Below are 17,756 nucleotides of genomic sequence, written 5' to 3'. Positions count from 1 at the left end.
TTGTCTGTTTCTATGAGGCCCTTTTGGAGGATGCTTGTGTCAGCTGGAGAGTCAATTATGGCGCCCAGTTTGCAGTCATCTGCAAAACTTGGTCAGCCACAGTCCTTCCGTGTTGGCCTGTACCTCCGAGGAATATATTCCGAACAAGAAAGGTCCCAGGACTGAGCCTTGTGGGACACCACTTGTAACTGGTTTGGAGTCTGACATGGCTCCAGCAATTCTAACCATGTGCGTTCTGTCCTTGAGCCAGTTTGCAACCCATCTAGTGACATAGGGGTTTATATTTAAGCTGGTGAGCTTATCTATAATGCCCGAGTGGGGTATTGTATCGAAGGCTTTTGCGAGGTCCAGGTAGGCTGTGCGGACCACCTTCCCCTCGTCAATGGCCTTGGTGACTGTTTCAAAGAAATCAACCAGGTTTAAGAAGCAGGATCTGCCCTTAAGAAAGCTGAACTGGGTAGGATCCAGTGTCTGTAGGTCCCCAATATCTTTATTTATGAGGTCCATGATGATCCTTTCCATAGCTTTGCAGACCAAGCTAGTCAGGCTTATGGGGCGATAGTTTCCAGGATCCGTTGAGGCACCACCTTTGTGGAGAGGGACCACTGTTGCTGTACGCCACTCTTTGGGTACATATCCTGTAGTAAGGCTGAGATTGAACAGTAGTTTTATGTTTGGGTTTAGCTCTTCTTGGAGTTCATGTAGGACGGAGCCCGGGACACCGTCTGGTCCCATTGATGCTGTGTTTTCTGCTTTGGAGAGGGTGGCTCTTACCTGAGTATCTGAGATGTCAGGGGGGCAGCACTCTGCTGGGATAGATATTTGCCCTTTTAGTGGGGAGGGGGGGAGAAGTTGGCGCTGAACCTGTCAGCTAGGATGTTGGCAATGTCTGTGGGTTCGGTGTATTTTTTGGCATTTTGGACTAATTCTGAGCATATCTGGGAATTTCCACCCAGGTTCCTAACATAACTAAAGAAAGCCTTGTGATTATCCTTAGTGTCCTATGCAATTTTTCTCTTGAAGCTGGCCTTAGATGATTTTATGAGTGCTCGTAGTTTTTTGCTAATACTGATCAGAGATGCCTTCCCTTTTTGGGATTTTGCTCTATCATGTAGTAGCTTCCTCCTTTTATTGTATAGTTTGTTTATGGCTGGGGTCCACCAGACAGGATGTCTGCCTTTGGAGGATTGGGTCTTGGTTTTATTTGGGATTGCATGATCCATGCATTCCTGAACGTGTTCATAGAATGCGTTTATAAAGGATTCTGCGGTCTGGGCCGTATTTTACACAGGCCCAGGGGCTTTGAAGGATTCCACCTCGGTTTTGAGGAGTGTGAAATTTGCTTTAGAGAAGTTTTTCACTGTGGTTTTCAGGGCAGGGGTGGAGTCGGGATGTGAATATCCAGTGAGATTAGTTTATGGTCTGATCTTACCAGTGAGGGATACACTTCTGGTCTGGAGCATAGAGTCCCCATGTTGGTGATGATCAGGTCCAGTATGTTTTCCCCTCTTGTGGGAGTGGTAACAAGTTGTTCCATAGCATTTGAGTTTATAAATTCTAGGAACCTTTGGGCTAGGGTGTTGGAGCTAGAGTAATGCTCCCAGTCTATGTTTGGGTAGTTGAAGTCGCCCAATATAATGGTGTTTGGAGAGACCTTCATATTTTCCAGTGTTCTCAGGAAGGCCGAGTGGGGTTCCTGGGTTTGGGAGGATGGTCTGTAGCAGGCTATAAACTGGAAGGCAGTTTTACCCACTGTTAGTTGCACATGGATAGAAGGCTTCAACAACAAAAATTCCTACCCCCTCTGACAGAGATTCAAGGGCACTGGACAGATGTGGAAAAAATGTTTATAGATCTGCAACCTTGGCAATTAGAGCATTAAACTGTCAATTTCATATGCTTAAGTATCAACAACATGTTATGGGATTGCTGAAACAGAAAATGATGTTGATGTCTGAATGTGCAGAAAATAAATAATTGCAGGAATTATTGCATGCAGCTGAACAGGTTGGAAAGCATACTTTGCAATGTGGTTTTGACTCCTTAGAGGCTTCCTGTAGGACCGCAGTTACTGGATCTGTGATTAGGAGGCATGCTTGGCTAAAGGAACAAAATTTGCCTGATCATCTTAAAGCTAATTTGCTAGATGTACCTTTACAGCATGATACTCTGTTTGGTATCAAGGCAGAAGAGGTCTTAAAGAAAATGGAAGACAAAGCGAAGTCTATGCAAACTGTTAAAGACTTCTTACAAGTGCAGCCACCAAGATTCAGTAGACACTGGCCTACAAAAAATTGGTCCTTTCCTGTGTCAGACAGAGCTCAAAGGGGCAAATCCAGATGCCCAAAGGGTTCCAGATACCAGGCGCAAGATTCATACAAGTCAAAGCAATGGGGTGCATCTACCTCCAAATCAGGAGGAGATAAAGCACAAACCTACAGAAAACAGTCCCAATGACGTCCCTCTGCCTACACCAAGCACTTATCTTTTTTCAGCACCCTTAGGGGAAAATTAGCACTTTATGCTCAAAATTGGCAGTTAATAACCCAGGACAAGTGGGTACTAAACATAGTATCACAGGGATATAGATTCCATTTCCACACTCTGTCAATGGGAAACGGTTGGCCATTACTGCCCAAAAACAATGGGCAGAGGCACAGAAACAGGTTACATACCTCATGGATATGGGGGCCATTCATTCAACCAGTACCAGAACAGGAAATAGGACAACGTTTTTTTACTCAAGTCTATTCTTGGTACCCAGAAAGGACGAGGCCTGTTGGCCAATACTGGATTTATAAATTTTGAACACATACCTGGACATTCCAAAATTCAAAATGCTGACTTTGCAGCAGCTTCTGCCCATGCTGGGCAAGAATGCTTGGCTGGTGACATTAGACCTAAAAGAGACATACCTGCATGTCCCAATAAGACAGTCGTGCAGAAGATACCTCAGATTCAAGGCTGGCTTAATGCAATACCAATTCTCTGCACTGCCCTTTGGCTTATCTACTGCACCCAGTGTCTTCACAAAGTGCCTGGCACCAGTAATTGCATTTTGTAGACAAAAAAAGTATAGAAATATACCCTTACTTGGACGACTGTCTCATTCAAGCAAGGACATTCTTCTTCAACACCTGGCGTTTGTGAAAAGGCTTCTAACATGCCTAGGGTACACGATAAATGAAAATAAATTATAACTGGTACCCTCTCAAAAGATAACATTCCTGGGTGCAAGCTTGAATACAACTGCCCAAATGGCTTACCTCACGCCAGACAAACAAAGGCAACTGACTACTTACTTCTAACTGATGGCAACAGAAACCCAGTTATTTGCAAAACAAATTCTGCAGGCTTTGGGCTTCATGGCATCCTGCATCCTACTGATTCCATATGCAAGACTGCATATGAGGAAACTTCAGTGGTACCTAAAAAATTTATGGAGTCAACATTCTTACACTCTGGAAACAATGAATCTGAAGTAGGATATTCATTTGTCTGCAACCTGTGGGTTATGGATCCGATATCGGATCCGAACCGGCATATAGTCCAGATCCAAGCTCAAGCCTCCTCAGCTCCTCCTCACCCATAATGCCCTACCTCCCTACCCCTCTCAGATTGTTTTGCCGCGCTTGGTACTGGATGTGGTGTCTTTAGCTCTAAGTGGTATTTTTCTTGTTAAAATAGAAATTTTAATTTACAGTAGTATTTTATGGCTGACCAGCCTGCAGCTGTTCCCTCTCCTGCTCCTGGGACAAACTCCCGCCCAGGACAGGAGAGGATGATTCTAAGAAGGACGGAGGGTAAGTCTTCCTCGAGGGAAGTCCGTGTGAGGCATTTCTTCGACGGGCCTCTTACCTCTTGGGTGTCCCCGGCCCGACCCCCTGGTGACCCTTGACCACCACCCAGGGCACCAAACCGGGAGGAACACCGTGGAGCCAATTCCCAAAGACCCTGACAAAATCCCGCCCCGCCTTCTGACAGGACCCATTGGAGGCCTCCCCTCCCAGATGCATGTGATGGCGGCGCCACAAAGAGGGAACTGGCTCAGACCGCCAGAGTTCGGCTAATTTTCGGTGAGGGCTGAACTATTTGGCACACACGCGCCTCGGATGCAGCGGAGACCTTTAAGGAGCACGACAGTAGTCTCTTCGAGTCCATTTTCGAGGGCGGAGAGCCTGCACCCACCAAAAAAACCACCTAAGTAGGTCAGTCACAAATACTTGCGGCTACTCTCTCCCATGCTACGGAGGGCGCCACAGAGCTGCGGGGACACAGGACTGGTCAGGAAGGCCAGGCCTGGCTCAGCAGTCCCAGCCTGCTCCGACAACCAGTCCTTCAGAGGAGGAGAGGAGGAAGGACGCCGCCCGCTTAGGCAGCAGAGGGCAGAAACTTCGGGGGGTCAGGGAACCTTTCTCTGAACGGGTTCGCCAGCAAGCCTGAGGGCTGCCCGACGACTGCTCCTGAGGCAGTCGGGGACGTTGGGGGGCAATCAGCGGCATGGGCTGGTTCTCCCAAATCATATCAGGGGATATACATTCCCTTTTCTTCACCTTCCAAAGATGCAGTCCGTCCCCCAGACCAGATCAGGTTCTACCTGCGGTTCCTTTTAGTGCCAAAAAAGACGGGAGGGGGGGACCTAACCCCTAGACCTCTCTCCCCTGAATCTGGCAGTCCAAAAAAAAAAATTAATGGTCACTTCTACATCTATTCTCCCCTTCTGGGAGAATGCCACTGCCAGGAGGTTTCCTCCGCCTCCCGCTGGGAGCCAGTCACTACGCCCCAGTGTGTTTACCAGCACTAGCAGTGGTGGCGCCAGGGTAAGCAAAGTACTAGCAGTGTGGTAGCGCCCACCTGAGGCTTCAGGGAACAAGGCATCTACTTCTCGTGCGAGACTCCTTTCTCCATCTTGCTCCATTTCTGGGCATCACAATAATACAAAAAGTCCAACCTGGCACCCACTCAGCTCTTAGATTCTGCGGACAGATTCTGAATCTGCAGCTCCCAGGTGCGGGCCATTCTCCATTCAAGTTCTGTTCAGTTGGTCCTGAGGGCTCTAGGTGGTCATGGGCGTCGATAGCTCTTCTTCCTCTTGCCAGGGGCTCATGCGCATTCTACAGTGGGTGACTCTTAGTACAGTGGTCTTACCTTGCTCTTCCCATGTATCATCCCATGGTGGCTCCATCTCTCCGGGATCTCACCATCTCCCCATTTTGTGCTTCTCCCCCCTCGCCACAGTGACGTGACCGCCCCCGCTCGGGGGGGGGCACTTATGGGCCGGACAGTCCAAGGCACGTCATATCAATGTTCTAGAGATGAATTCAGTCGGACAATATGTCTGTTGTCTGGTACATCAACAAGCAGGAACAAGGTCTGCCTCTGATGCTGCAAGTTCTTCAGAAAGCCTCTCGGGTGGGCTGCAGAATGGGATCTGATATCCCATCCATCCCTGAAGCTGACCGCTGGCTGCCCAGTTCCACTCTCATAAACCAGCCACTAGAAAGGTAGAAGCAAATGGAACGTTTCTCTGTGGTGGGGGGCGCGGCAAGGCCTAGATCCCTTCACGTTCCTTCCCCGTAGTGCTGATTTTTCAACCTCTCTCTTTAATGATGGTGCCCTTTCTTAAAGGTACTTTCCTTCTCAGGCCCCTATTAAGCAAGCAGTTCCTCCTTGGGACCTTTCTCTGGTCGTGGACCTCAAATTCTTGTCTTACAAGACAGCCTTTTGGTAGCCATTACATCAGCCAAGAGAGTTTCTGAACTTCAAGCTTTATCAGCTAAACCTCCCTTCCTTCCTAAAAGCAAACATCAATCAATCTATTAACCTCCTGTTTTCTTCCCTAAGTATGAAAACAAAGGTGAATATAGGCTACACTCACTAGATGTTCACAGGCAACTAAGATTTTATCTCAACAGGACAGCTGGTCATAGGCAATCCGACCAGCTGTTTATTTAAAATTCAATTTGGGCAGCCAATTTCCAAAGTTTCTCTGTCCCGCTGGATTTCACAGTGCATTTTATTGGCTTATCAGGGTGTTCATGCCCATTCAACCTCAGCAGCCTTCAAGGCTAGGATTCCTCTGGATGATATTTGTGCAGCAGCTACATGGGCTCATACATTTATTTCTCACTATAAGTTGGATCTTGCATCCAGGGTAGAAGCATCCTTTGGCTCAGCGGTGCTCGAATATCCTTCCATGATGGCAAGATTCAGGTAGCTGGGGACTCTGTCCCACAGGTTGCAGACAAATGAATATCCTACTTCAGATTTAGAAGTTATGTACTCACCATAACGTTCCATCTGAGTAGGTGTATTCATTTGTCTGCCATTATGGGTGAGGGGAGGAGCTGAGAGCTTGGATCCATAGCTGGAAACTATAGCCGTGTTGGATCCGATATCGGATCCATAACCCACAGGTTGCAGACAAATGAATACACCTACTCAGATGGAACGTTATGGTGAGTACATAACTTCTAATTCCTCTCATACCCTGCCTTCAACAGGAATTTCTATGGTGGGCAAAGGCATGTCACCAAAACATGGGACAAGCCTTCACTCTCCCCCCTGCCAGCCAAACCTTAACAGCAGACTCATCAGAATTTGCCTTGGGGGCCCACATGGCAGGAAGATGCATTCAGGGCATATGGACCCCAAAACAAATGCATCTACATATCAACCATAAAGAGATGCTAGCTGTTCACAATGCCCTAACAGCCTTCAAGGACTTACTTCATCCAGGACAACTACTGATAAAGATGGACAACACCACGGTCATGTGGTACGTAAACAAGCAAGGGGGCACACACTCATACCCCCTTTGCAGATTAGCCATGGCACTGTGGGACACAGCTTTGACCTACCAAATACATCTTCAAGCTCAATTCCTGCCAGGAAAGCAAAATACTCTGGCAGACGATTTAAGCAGAAACCTTATGGACCCTCGCAAGTGGAAACTAAGTCCACAAGTCTTCAGCATTATAACAGAGAAATGGGGGAGCCCAGACAATAGATCTATTTGCCTCTCCTCAAAATTATTAATTGAAAAGATTCTGCACAAGGACTTATCACAGACAAGCATGGAAAGTGGACGCCCTATCCTTCAGTTGGGAAAACCTATCACTTTCCTCCTCTGCCTCTTCTTCCCAAGGTCTTCCTAAAAGTCAGACGAGAGAAACCAAAGATATTAATTGCCCCGGACTGGCCCCGCCAATACTGGTACCCAGTCCTAAGGAATTTGTCTCAATACCCAGCTTGGACTTTACCTCAAAGACCTCAACAACTGTCCCAGCAAAACAATCAGATCCTGCACAATCAACTCCAGACACTGAACCTGGTGGCATGGCTGATCATGTAGTTATACAAACAACTCCTCTCAGTAAAGCTGTGATGGATGTCATTTTGGAAGCCAGAAGGCCTAGTACTAGAATATCTTATGCTGATAAATGGAAGAGATTCTGTGCTTGGAATCAAGCACAAGGAACTGATACAGCAGAACCAAATATTCCTCAGATATTACAATACTTGACTGAGATGCTTGACAAAGGCCTATCTTTCTCATCAATTAAAATCCACGCCTCTGCCATTTCGGCTCATTACAATACAGAGCCACCAATCTTTTCTCATCCTTTACTAAAGCAGTATCTTAGAGGAGCCAAAAATTTAAGGCCTCCTAGAAGATCACCATTACCTGCATGGGACCTCAATTATGTATTGGAAAAGCTCACCCTGCCTCCATTTGAACCAGCTGCTACCGCTGATATAAAGTTGTTATGGAAAACAGCTCTGCTACTAAATTACTTCAGCAAGAAGAGTTTCAGAGCTACAGGCCCTCATGGCTGTAGAGCCTTTTCTCATATTTTACCCAGACAGGGTGTCTCTGAGGACAAATCCTACATTTATGCCTAAGGTGGTTTCCAGTGTGTCTCTTAACCAAACAATTCATCTGCCAACCTTTTATCCAAATCTGCAGAACAAGGGGGAGAGAATTCTGCATTCCTTGGACATACACAGACAGCTAAGATTCTACTTGAGCAGGACTAAAGCTCTAAGAAAAGCTGAGCAATTACTAGTGACATATGCTGCAGGATCAGAAGGCAAGGCTATTTCAAAGCAGACAATTTCAAAGTGGATAAGCCATTGCATTCGTTTCTGCTACTTACACCATGGTAAACCTGTGCCCAAGGGCATTGGGTCTCATTCCACCAGAGCTGCAGCTACTTCAGCAGCCTTTCTCAGAGGAGTACCAACCAAAGACATTCGAGAGGCTGCTACTTGGAGTTCTGTTCACACCTTTACAAAGCATTATCATTTGCCTCTCTACTCTAAGCCCAGGGCAGGCTTTGCCACTGCAGTTCTGCAGGGCCTTATAGCTGCACCTAATGCTGTTTAGCTCCAGCCTCCCAACCATAGCTTTGGGATTCTACCCAAATGTAATGACTGCAACAGTGAAACACGAAGAACGTAGTACAGTTGTGTACACTTACCATAAATGTAGATGTTCGAGTGTATTCACTGTTGCAGACCAGGTTACCCTCCTGCCATCCCCCTTTCATTCTGGAGTTTATCTTTCCTTCTCTATCTTCTACAACCTATGTGGTGTATTTGCTTGTAGATGAAGGTAAAGTTTATATTGATGCGTGTGTGTGTGTGTGTGTGTGTGTGTGTGTGTGTGTGTGTGTGTGTGTGTGTGTGTGTGTGTGTGTGTGTGTGTGTGTGTGTGTGTGTGTGTGTGTGTGTGTATGTGTATATATATATATATATATATATATATATATATATATATATATATATATATATATATTTATATATTTTAATGTATTTATTTATTTTTTTTGCTACCTTTTGGGGGGCGCCTGACATCTGGGGCAAGAAAAACTAAAGAAGATGGCATCTGCTGCATGTTTTATACCCCTGACATCATGGAAGAGGAGACAGCAACCGACCCAGGACCCAAGACTTTGGAATTCAGGCCGACTGAGGGCAGCCTGACAGCAGATTACGCAAATGTAATGACTGCAGCAGTGAATACACACTAACATCTACATTTATGGTAAGTGTACACAACTGTACTTACTACTGACAACCTTATTGACATTAGGAGTACTTTTATGCAAGAGCTTTGCCTCCAGTGATGACGTGTAATTACATCTCTCACATACCATATCAGTTTGTTTGAGAATTAAGTGGTTGTCAGTAAACATGGGGCAATTGCTATATTGTCTCAGGATGCCCATATCCAGCTAGCTTGTTGGCTGTGTGAGGTAGATGAGTAAAGGTCTGCATATGATCTGCTTAATTTATTGGCCTGGGTACTATAGCAATTGGTTGGAGAGCTGTTCAAGTGAGTCATGAACTCAGGATCACCCCCATCCTGTGGGCTAGGTTTTGGTGCGAATGCCCCTGTAAGAAAGACACTTGTGGGTAAGACTGCAGTCATATACTCTGTGTGAGAGGGTGGGTAATGAGGCCTGCCACTGAGAGAGCATCATTGTTTATTTTGGTATAGCAGAAGTGAATAAGCCTGTGGCTGAGTGTAGCAAGTATTGCACCATATCTGATGGCCAAAAAGAGAGAGGGAATACTAGCAGAAAATCAAATTTCCAGATACCCCACAAGATGAGGGTCCATAATTCCAGCTCCTTGATTATTGCACCCAGTGTCCTTGAATATGGGGGAAGTGAATGGTCAATGGGGAAATAGGACTTGATGATCATGGAGAGCAGAAAAGAACAAAAATAAAATGCCCAACATAGGATTATATCTGCCCCTCCACTTCACGCTTCATACCAGTGCTCCTGTGGTTGTTTTAAAAGCCCATTGCCCTACACACTGGGGATAAGCTTTTAAATAGCATCTTATAGCATCCTTTGCTTAACCTCTCTCTTTTATGCCTAATTGCTGTTTCTCAAAATGTGCTTAAGTAAAGCCAGAGTAATTGTTGAACTCTCAGCTAGAATATAGTTATTCATTTGGCCTGTGTTTTCTCTTTAGAGGTCCATGGGGGCACATGTTTCCTAATACAGTTTGTTTAGATGTATACTTTTCCCTCCTTGAATAGAGCAGAAATTTTATGGTCTGCAGAAGTAGCTGGTTGTTCATCACACTTTAGAGTATCTGCTCCAAGTATTCACGTGCTGTGCTCTTTGTAAAGTTCCCCCAATTCTTGGTTGTACTGAAATACAGATTGCATCTCTGGATCTTTTTGCATTAGACCAAAGTCTGTAATTCTTTCCATACTCCCAGAAACACCACTTAATTGACAGCTTCTTAAATATCCCAATGCACTCATTTTTCTGCCTTTCATCTTTTTGTTGTCTCTGCACTGTAGGCTTTACTGTCTAGCACATTTCACCTTTTAACTTCTATTGGCCTCTTATTTATTACTGCTTTGTTCATTGCATCATAGGTGGTTATTAGGCTAACGGCCCCAGGGCCCTTTCAAGCCTAGCCAAGTTCAGCCCTTGTTTCCAAGGGTGTCTGGTTCAAACAAACACTAAAATCAGCACCTATTGCCCTTGTCCAAGAGGGACACAGGTGGAACCACTGGTGTGAATTTCTGGTTACCCATCCAGTCATCCAAATTGTGCTTGAATAGGGCCAACGAGGGGCTTTGTTTAATACGAATAGAAAGCTTGTTCCAAAGTGGGGCAGCCACTGGGAGACACATCTGTCTCTCCAGCAAGTTCTGTTGATATGTACCAGGTGAAGGTCTTTTGAGTGAGTGACCCGTGTGCCATTTGACTTGCGAATGTGCTGCATTTCCATTAAAGCTGTGTCAGAGATTGCTCTATATGTAAGGCACAGGTCATCTCTGAGCAGTCTGTACAGTACAGAGTAAAGTGAAAATGTTTTCAGTCTGTCCGCATAAGACAGATCTTGAAGACCCTGAATTTTCTTTTTAAGGAGCCTTTGTTGTCTCTTCAGTTGCTTGCAGAAGTTTGGAGGGCAACATACCAAAGGGAGCATTGTACTGTATTATTGACCTAATGAGGGAAGAGTACAGGGGGGTTGTAACCACTTTTTTATCTGGAGGCATGCCCTTACTTATGAGATGAGCAGTATAAAATGCTCTTCTTGTCACTGTGGAGACATGGTGATTGAAGTTAAGGTTGCTTTCAACCTGTGTGCCCAGACCTCTCACCACTGACTGCATGCCTAGAGTATTGCTGTTGATGTGGTAGTTTGTAGGAACATCACACTTGATGAAGTGGATGATAATGCATTTTTTTTTATTAAGTTTAAGACCATGACTTTGGTACTAGTCATTAGTCTGTGTAAGACCTTATTGCAGGGTGTTGACATTGCTAGGGGTTTCAATGACTGCTCCCAGTTTGCAGTCCTCAGCAAACTTTGTCATACAGTCCTTTAGTTTTTTTTCAGGAAACTGAAGCTTAGTTTGGGATTTAGTTGGTCTGTGGATTGTAATAGGGTTAAATTATTTTTGTGATTTTTTCATTTGAAATTTCACATCAGGAAATCACATTCAGGTAGGTTGGTTTGGTGACTCCACTAAGATCTGCTTGTTGTAAGAGAACTATGAGAAAATTGTTATACTGTTCCTTTTTCTAGTTATTTTATAATATAGTTCATCATAGACACAATTTGTCTTTTGGATCATATTAGTTGTACTCTAGCTGTACTGCCTGAGTTGTGGCTGAAAATGGCCCTTTTTATCAGCATGCCTACTTGGTCATTAAGTGAGTAAGTTTGTTTTGCAAACTGTATTCTGGGTATCATTAATATGTTGTGTAGATATGACAAAATAAGTGTGTGCTAATAGTAAATGTTTCCCGTTTGTCTGTGCTAGTACTCAAAAGCAGATTGTTTTGAAAGTGCTATTTTTAATCTATACAGTTAACTGGTTATAAAAACAAAACACGTTATTTAATTTGAATATTCTGTGCTTTTCTAATTTATTATTTTTCTTTTGCTGTCATCGTACAGGAAGTTGAGTGCAAAAGCTATTACTAATCCCTGCATTATGGACAATGTAGGCAACCCAGCATTGAATGGGCTTTATGACTTAGCAATGGGACCGTGCGACTCCAAGGAAGTCTGTGCAACATGTGCACAGGATTTTAACAACTGCCCTGGGCACTTGGGCCACATAGAGCTTCCCCTTGCTGTCTACAATCCTCTCTTTTTTGACGTAAGTACCAGTAGCCATCAGGTTAGAAATGCTTTATTTCCATTCAGGTTTGTTGGTGTTGAACGAAGCAGCACTAATAATTGTGTTTCATCATATTTAAAAATGGTGTGAAAATATGTGATGTAGATGATCAGTTTATACTTCTGTTTTTGTGTGTTTGGGCGGGTCTACTTAACAAACATATAGCCATACACAGCAAAAAAATCTATAAACTGTAGACCATTTCCATCCAGGAATAGTTTTCATTGTCTTCAGTCTCCAGGAAAACCTTCTCTTCTCTTTCCTCAGTCAGTCACAACCACTCATATTCCATTGAGCCTGGCACATTCTTTTAGTAGTGTTAAGTAGAGAATAGTTATCAGTAACATCATCTAAACAGATCCATAAAAGTAGGGTCTTCCAAAATATTGCATTATCGGTTCCATCTTATGTGGCAAAACCTCCTAGTGTGCTACATAAAAACTCTTGAGATTTCTTTCCATTTGCTAACAAGTAAGAATTATCATTTTGTCAACTCAAGAAAATTTCTTAGTCCTGCAATCATGCAGATTTGTAAGTGATTCATTGATGAAAGCAGTTTGTTTTAGAGAGACGATTTCTCCCAGGTGGTGAAACTGCTGTCACTTGTGATATTAGTTTCTCTACCACCTTGTTTTCTAAATGAGCTCTCTGATGATAGCTTGATTTTTATTTATTTATTTTTCCCAGGATGCAAAATTGCACACGTCAAATGTTACATCAGGACAACTTTGTCTGGTAACAAGACGAGTTTAACCTGTCTTAGCATTCAGGCTAAGTGATCTCATGTCCTTGAGAGATCTTCGTGCAAAGAAGTTGCAGTGGAAATGTCTTGCAACAAGATGACAGTTTTTAACATAATTTTCTTCTAACATATGTGAATAGAATCCCCAGTGGAACTGTCCTACTCCCGTCTTCAATCTGAAAATATTAGTTTAGTTGTGGAACCGCATTTTTTGTGACGTCTTTTAAATATCCCGTTAGAATCATCAACATGTGAGGAAAAACAGCCAACTTGCATTACCACCTTCATAATGCCTGTAGGACACTGTAGCGTACACCCATGTTACTTTTCTGCTATTACTAATCTCTATCTTAATATTTTTTGCCATTAAAGGTGAACATCTTCCGATCCGCAGACACCTTTTTGTTTTGGTAGCTTCCATTGTGTTCCCTTCAGCCTGAAACTTAAGGTAGATGTCACACAACAGTTTAACTCAGTGAAGGAAAGGTGACTTGATACTTATTAAGTGTAACTCTAATATCTGTAGAATGTAATTTGCAGTTTTGAAAAACAAAACTATGAAGCATGTTTTTGTAATTTTGGAGGAACAGGTGGGAGGAGGGGTCTGTAGGAAACTCAGAAATGTTTTGTTCTTTAAAATCCTATAGCCACTGCAGAAGCTTTGGGCACAGTGTGTATACATTTCCCTATTGCATACCCTTTGTATTGAAATATGCTTTTAGTTTACATTTTTAATGTTATTGTACAAACTGTTTCTGTTTTCCGACTGCTACCCCCCCACTTCCCACAAGAATAAATAGGGTAAGGTTGCAGGTAGAGGAGCCATCAGGTGACGCCTGTGGGAGCAAAAAAATAAATAAAAATAACTTCTGTCTTTGTTGTTTCTCCAGTTGTCACCTGAATTGCTACTCCCTTCATGGACCGTACAGCTCCTTTTTCCCTACACCAGAATACTCTTTCATCCTTAGACTTGTGATTTAGTGATATGTCACTAATCATTTATATTTTTTAATGACACACAGCATTCTGTAAAAAAAAAAAAAATGTTAAAGTTTAGGGACAGAAGAGACATAACAGTTGACTGCCACTGAAATCCATTCAGAATACAAGCTTATTTAAAATGCAGCTAAATCTTCACCCATCATGGATCTGCTCCTGTACATATCCAGATAAGTGCCAGTGTTGTCTTCAGCTTGCTATCATCAAATAATTTTTCTTAATTCAGAATCCTATACCCCACAACCAGTGTTCACCAATAACTAAACAATTTTACTAGCCTCTCACACTGTATGCTTTATATTGTGACACTTGTCATCCCCCATGTCTATACATTCTAATGTAAATTTTAAGATAGCCATGTATATAATTGTCTGAATCTGCTTTACACCCCGGCTCTTAACTATATTATTTTTATGCCATACCTAGGTCCTTTTCTCACCTCTGTTTCTTTGAATTTCTTAGCACTAGTCCCATAATCTATTGTCTATGTGAAAAACCTACTAATGTACCTCTTCAAATGCTCGATATTTAACATCTAGTAATGTATAGGTATTTTTTATACTGTAATGGTTGCCTCTACTTCCATATGAATGTATGGTTTCCTGCCACTTCCCAAAGATGTGTGCGTGCGCGTGCCTTCTGTGGAAGGCTGAACACTGGGCTGGCAACTCAACACTGTAAAACCCCACTGCCAGTTGTTCTGCAGACTGTTGTTCCACTATGGTGACCCCTAACCAGGAAAAGCTGAAAGTAGAAGAAGATGTATATTTGTTAATGTATATTATTTGTCAGTGTATGTATATTGGACTTATGGTTAAAAATGTTTGTAATATGTTTGAGCTTTTCTGCCTGGGCCTCAACTGAAAAGGATATTTTGACTAAATGCAGTCTGACAAACCCAGTAAATAAAAGCCAAACATTTACTCAACTTTATATTTCAGTAATGTAGATATGTACTAGTTTCCTCCCAGACAGTGTGCATTCTCCGGCAGAGACTGACTGCAAACTCAAGGGATTCAAGAAGAAAAATTTTTGCTTCTTTGAGAAGATCATCTGAAAACTATATGCTAGATAATATTCTTCCACATTTTACTCCGTTACTGTTGCTTGCTCTATGTAAACGGTCTTTTGCTGACTTGAAAGTGCTTTGACTGTAATAGCTTTCTCTTATCAGCCAGCTAGCATGGTCTAGGCTGTAGGGGACTGGAATTTAGCAAAGGCTCTCTTCGGTGGCATAATTATGATAGACAGGGTGTTCACAAAGCCAATTACAAGCATTTTTTGTGTGTCTGTATTTTATGCAAATGCATCATACATATGTACATGTACATATGTCTGGTCTGCATATAAAATGCGTACACATTTGCATATGTTTTGTATATAAAATTGTGTATGTAATACATGTGTATATGTACAAAACATGTATTAGTAATGTAAATTATATATATATATATATATATATATATATATATATATATACACACACACACACACACACACACACACATACATACATACATACATACATACCTACATACATACAGATGTATATAGCTTTAAGAAGCCATCCAAGGGCTTGCACAAGTGTATAAATACTGAGCACGTGCAAGTCAGACTGCCATTTTGTAGTTGGCTGTTGAGATGTGAACATGTATGTAGGTATATAAGCAAGCTCTGTTTGTTAGTTTGTTCATATTTAAAGGTGCTGCTATCCATCCTGATGTGTTTCTGTATATTAAAGCATCTAAACGAAACCCCAAGACATCTCATTATTTGTAAAAGAGGCGAACGAGCAACATGGTGTCAGAACTGGGATATCTAAAAGGCCATGAAGTCAGAACTGTCACTTTTAAAAGGACATGTGCCAGAACATGAACCAGAGGCAAAATTGAGCAGCACAATTAATATACAGCAGAGAATTCTTTCCACTATGTGTAAACTTTGCAATTCAGGTCATAAACAAATTTCAGGTATGCAAAGGGGCATACAGAACGCTTTAAACAATATTTGTACAAACCGATATGTACAATATTGATAAAACTATTCAAATTACTATGGAAAATGTTTGAAATAAAGTCCGAATTGCATAAAATGAATAAAATAAAGGAAAATGACAGCATTTTTGCAAAGCGTATGTATTTTCATATTAAGCAAAGCCATTCAAGTTTTCAGAAGTGTATAAAGTCTTGGCATGTTTGTGCACTGTTACAATAAAGTTATTTCTCAAAGTACAGTTATTACAAGGCATATTTTGCAGAGCATATTACACAAAGTAAAGCATTTTGAAGAATTTATTGTGCATTTGGATGTTATAAGCTCACAGAACTATTTGTTCGTACATAATTACAAGGGCCATATTTTCAGTGTGTTTGTGTGTACTTTCTGGGCATGGCAGACTGATTTTGAAAGCCCATTGCACTTGTGTTTGACAGTAATATTGCTGAGAACTGGAGAGTATTTGAACAAGAATACATTTTCATACAAGCTGCATTTTCTGATAAAGATGACCGTACAAAGGCATTTATTCTACTTAATTTAGCTGGGTCAGAGGCTATAGAAGGGGAACGTTCATTTGTGTATGCACCTGCTATTTATGCTGGAAAGGAGGAAAACCTTCATATTGTTGTACAGGCTGCGTCAGGAGAGGACCCTGAGTGCTTAAAATGTAAATTTAGAGAAATGTGTAACCCCAGCACAGATGTTACTCTGGAGAGACACTTAGTTTACACAAGAGATCAAAAGTCAGGTGAAACATTTGCAGCATTTATAACTGACCTGAGAAATAAAGCTAAAACGTGCAGATTTGGTGACTTATTTGAGTTGATAAAAGACAGACTTGTGTGTGGCATAAAAGATGAATGCTGTAAGAAAGATTTTGCTTTGTGACAATAATTTAACTTTGAATGAGGCCATTGAGAGCTGTCAGATATACGAGCTTACAGATGAACACACAAGTATGCTTACAAGTGAGAAACTTTAGAAGGCACAGTGATAAAGCTCATGTTGATAGTATGTGGCATGTGTTTAAAAGAAACTGGCCCAAGCAAATGGCAGCTACAGGGTTTACCAAGGAAGGCTACAAGGCTCCCCCAAACTTTCTAGCACATGCCAGAAACTGTGCAGTCTCTGTGCAGCATAAGATTGAGTCAGCAAACTCAAAGCAATGGCCCCACCCAAGTTTCATTACCAATTGTCGTAACTGTGGAGGAAATCATGAATCTAAAAGGGAGAAATGTTTAGCTTTTGGTCAGCAATGCAACAAACACAATAAAATGGAATAATTTCAAAATATTTTGTAAATCTGAAGGCCCAAGCACTTTCATTAAAAGGGAGCACTTTAAGAAATGAGTTGATCAGTTAGACAGTGGCAGCCCCAGTCTTTATGTTGATGGTATGTCAGTGCTTCATGAAACTGTTAATGCAGTAGATTTCAAGGGACAAGAATGAAGTATTTTGTACTGTTTTAATAAATGGCAAACCTGTATAATTCAAAGTTGATGCAGGCTTTTAAGTACAATGTTATGTCTGCAGAAACATCTGTTAGAGTGTGTAAAAGAGAGAGGCTTGATTTGGCAAGGTGTGCAAAACTTGTTGCTTATGAAGGTGAAGAAATTCAAACCGAAGGCTCAATTGTACTTTCATGCTTCTTCCAGCAGAGCAAAAGAAGCTATGACTTATTATTTTAGGTAGTCAAGAGGCACATCCAGTCATTGGTGGGCTTCTGAGATGGTCTGAGGATGGGTCTGATTTCACTTAATGAACAGATGCACCATGTTAGCTTAAAAGACCACTGTTCTAATTTTGTCCAGTACATTTGTTCTACCTATGCTGATTTTTTCCAAGACA

General features: G+C 42.2%; 1 protein-coding gene across 1 annotated transcript in view; it reads left to right on the top strand.

The window, feature by feature from the left end:
- The window catches only part of POLR1A (RNA polymerase I subunit A), a 2,269,619-nt gene that overhangs the window by 116,968 nt on the left and 2,134,895 nt on the right, over positions 1-17,756 (top strand). The window contains exon 2 of the mRNA XM_044062330.1: positions 11,944-12,148. Coding sequence (XP_043918265.1) covers positions 11,944-12,148 — 205 coding nt within the window. The remainder of the gene's footprint in view (positions 1-11,943; positions 12,149-17,756) is intronic.

The sequence above is a fragment of the Protopterus annectens genome, chromosome 2.part1 (assembly GCF_019279795.1).
Source record: "Protopterus annectens isolate FY-2018-M chromosome 2.part1, PAN1.0, whole genome shotgun sequence".
Classification (NCBI taxonomy): Eukaryota; Metazoa; Chordata; order Ceratodontiformes; family Protopteridae; genus Protopterus; species Protopterus annectens.
This window is presented reverse-complemented; position numbering and strand designations above follow the sequence as displayed.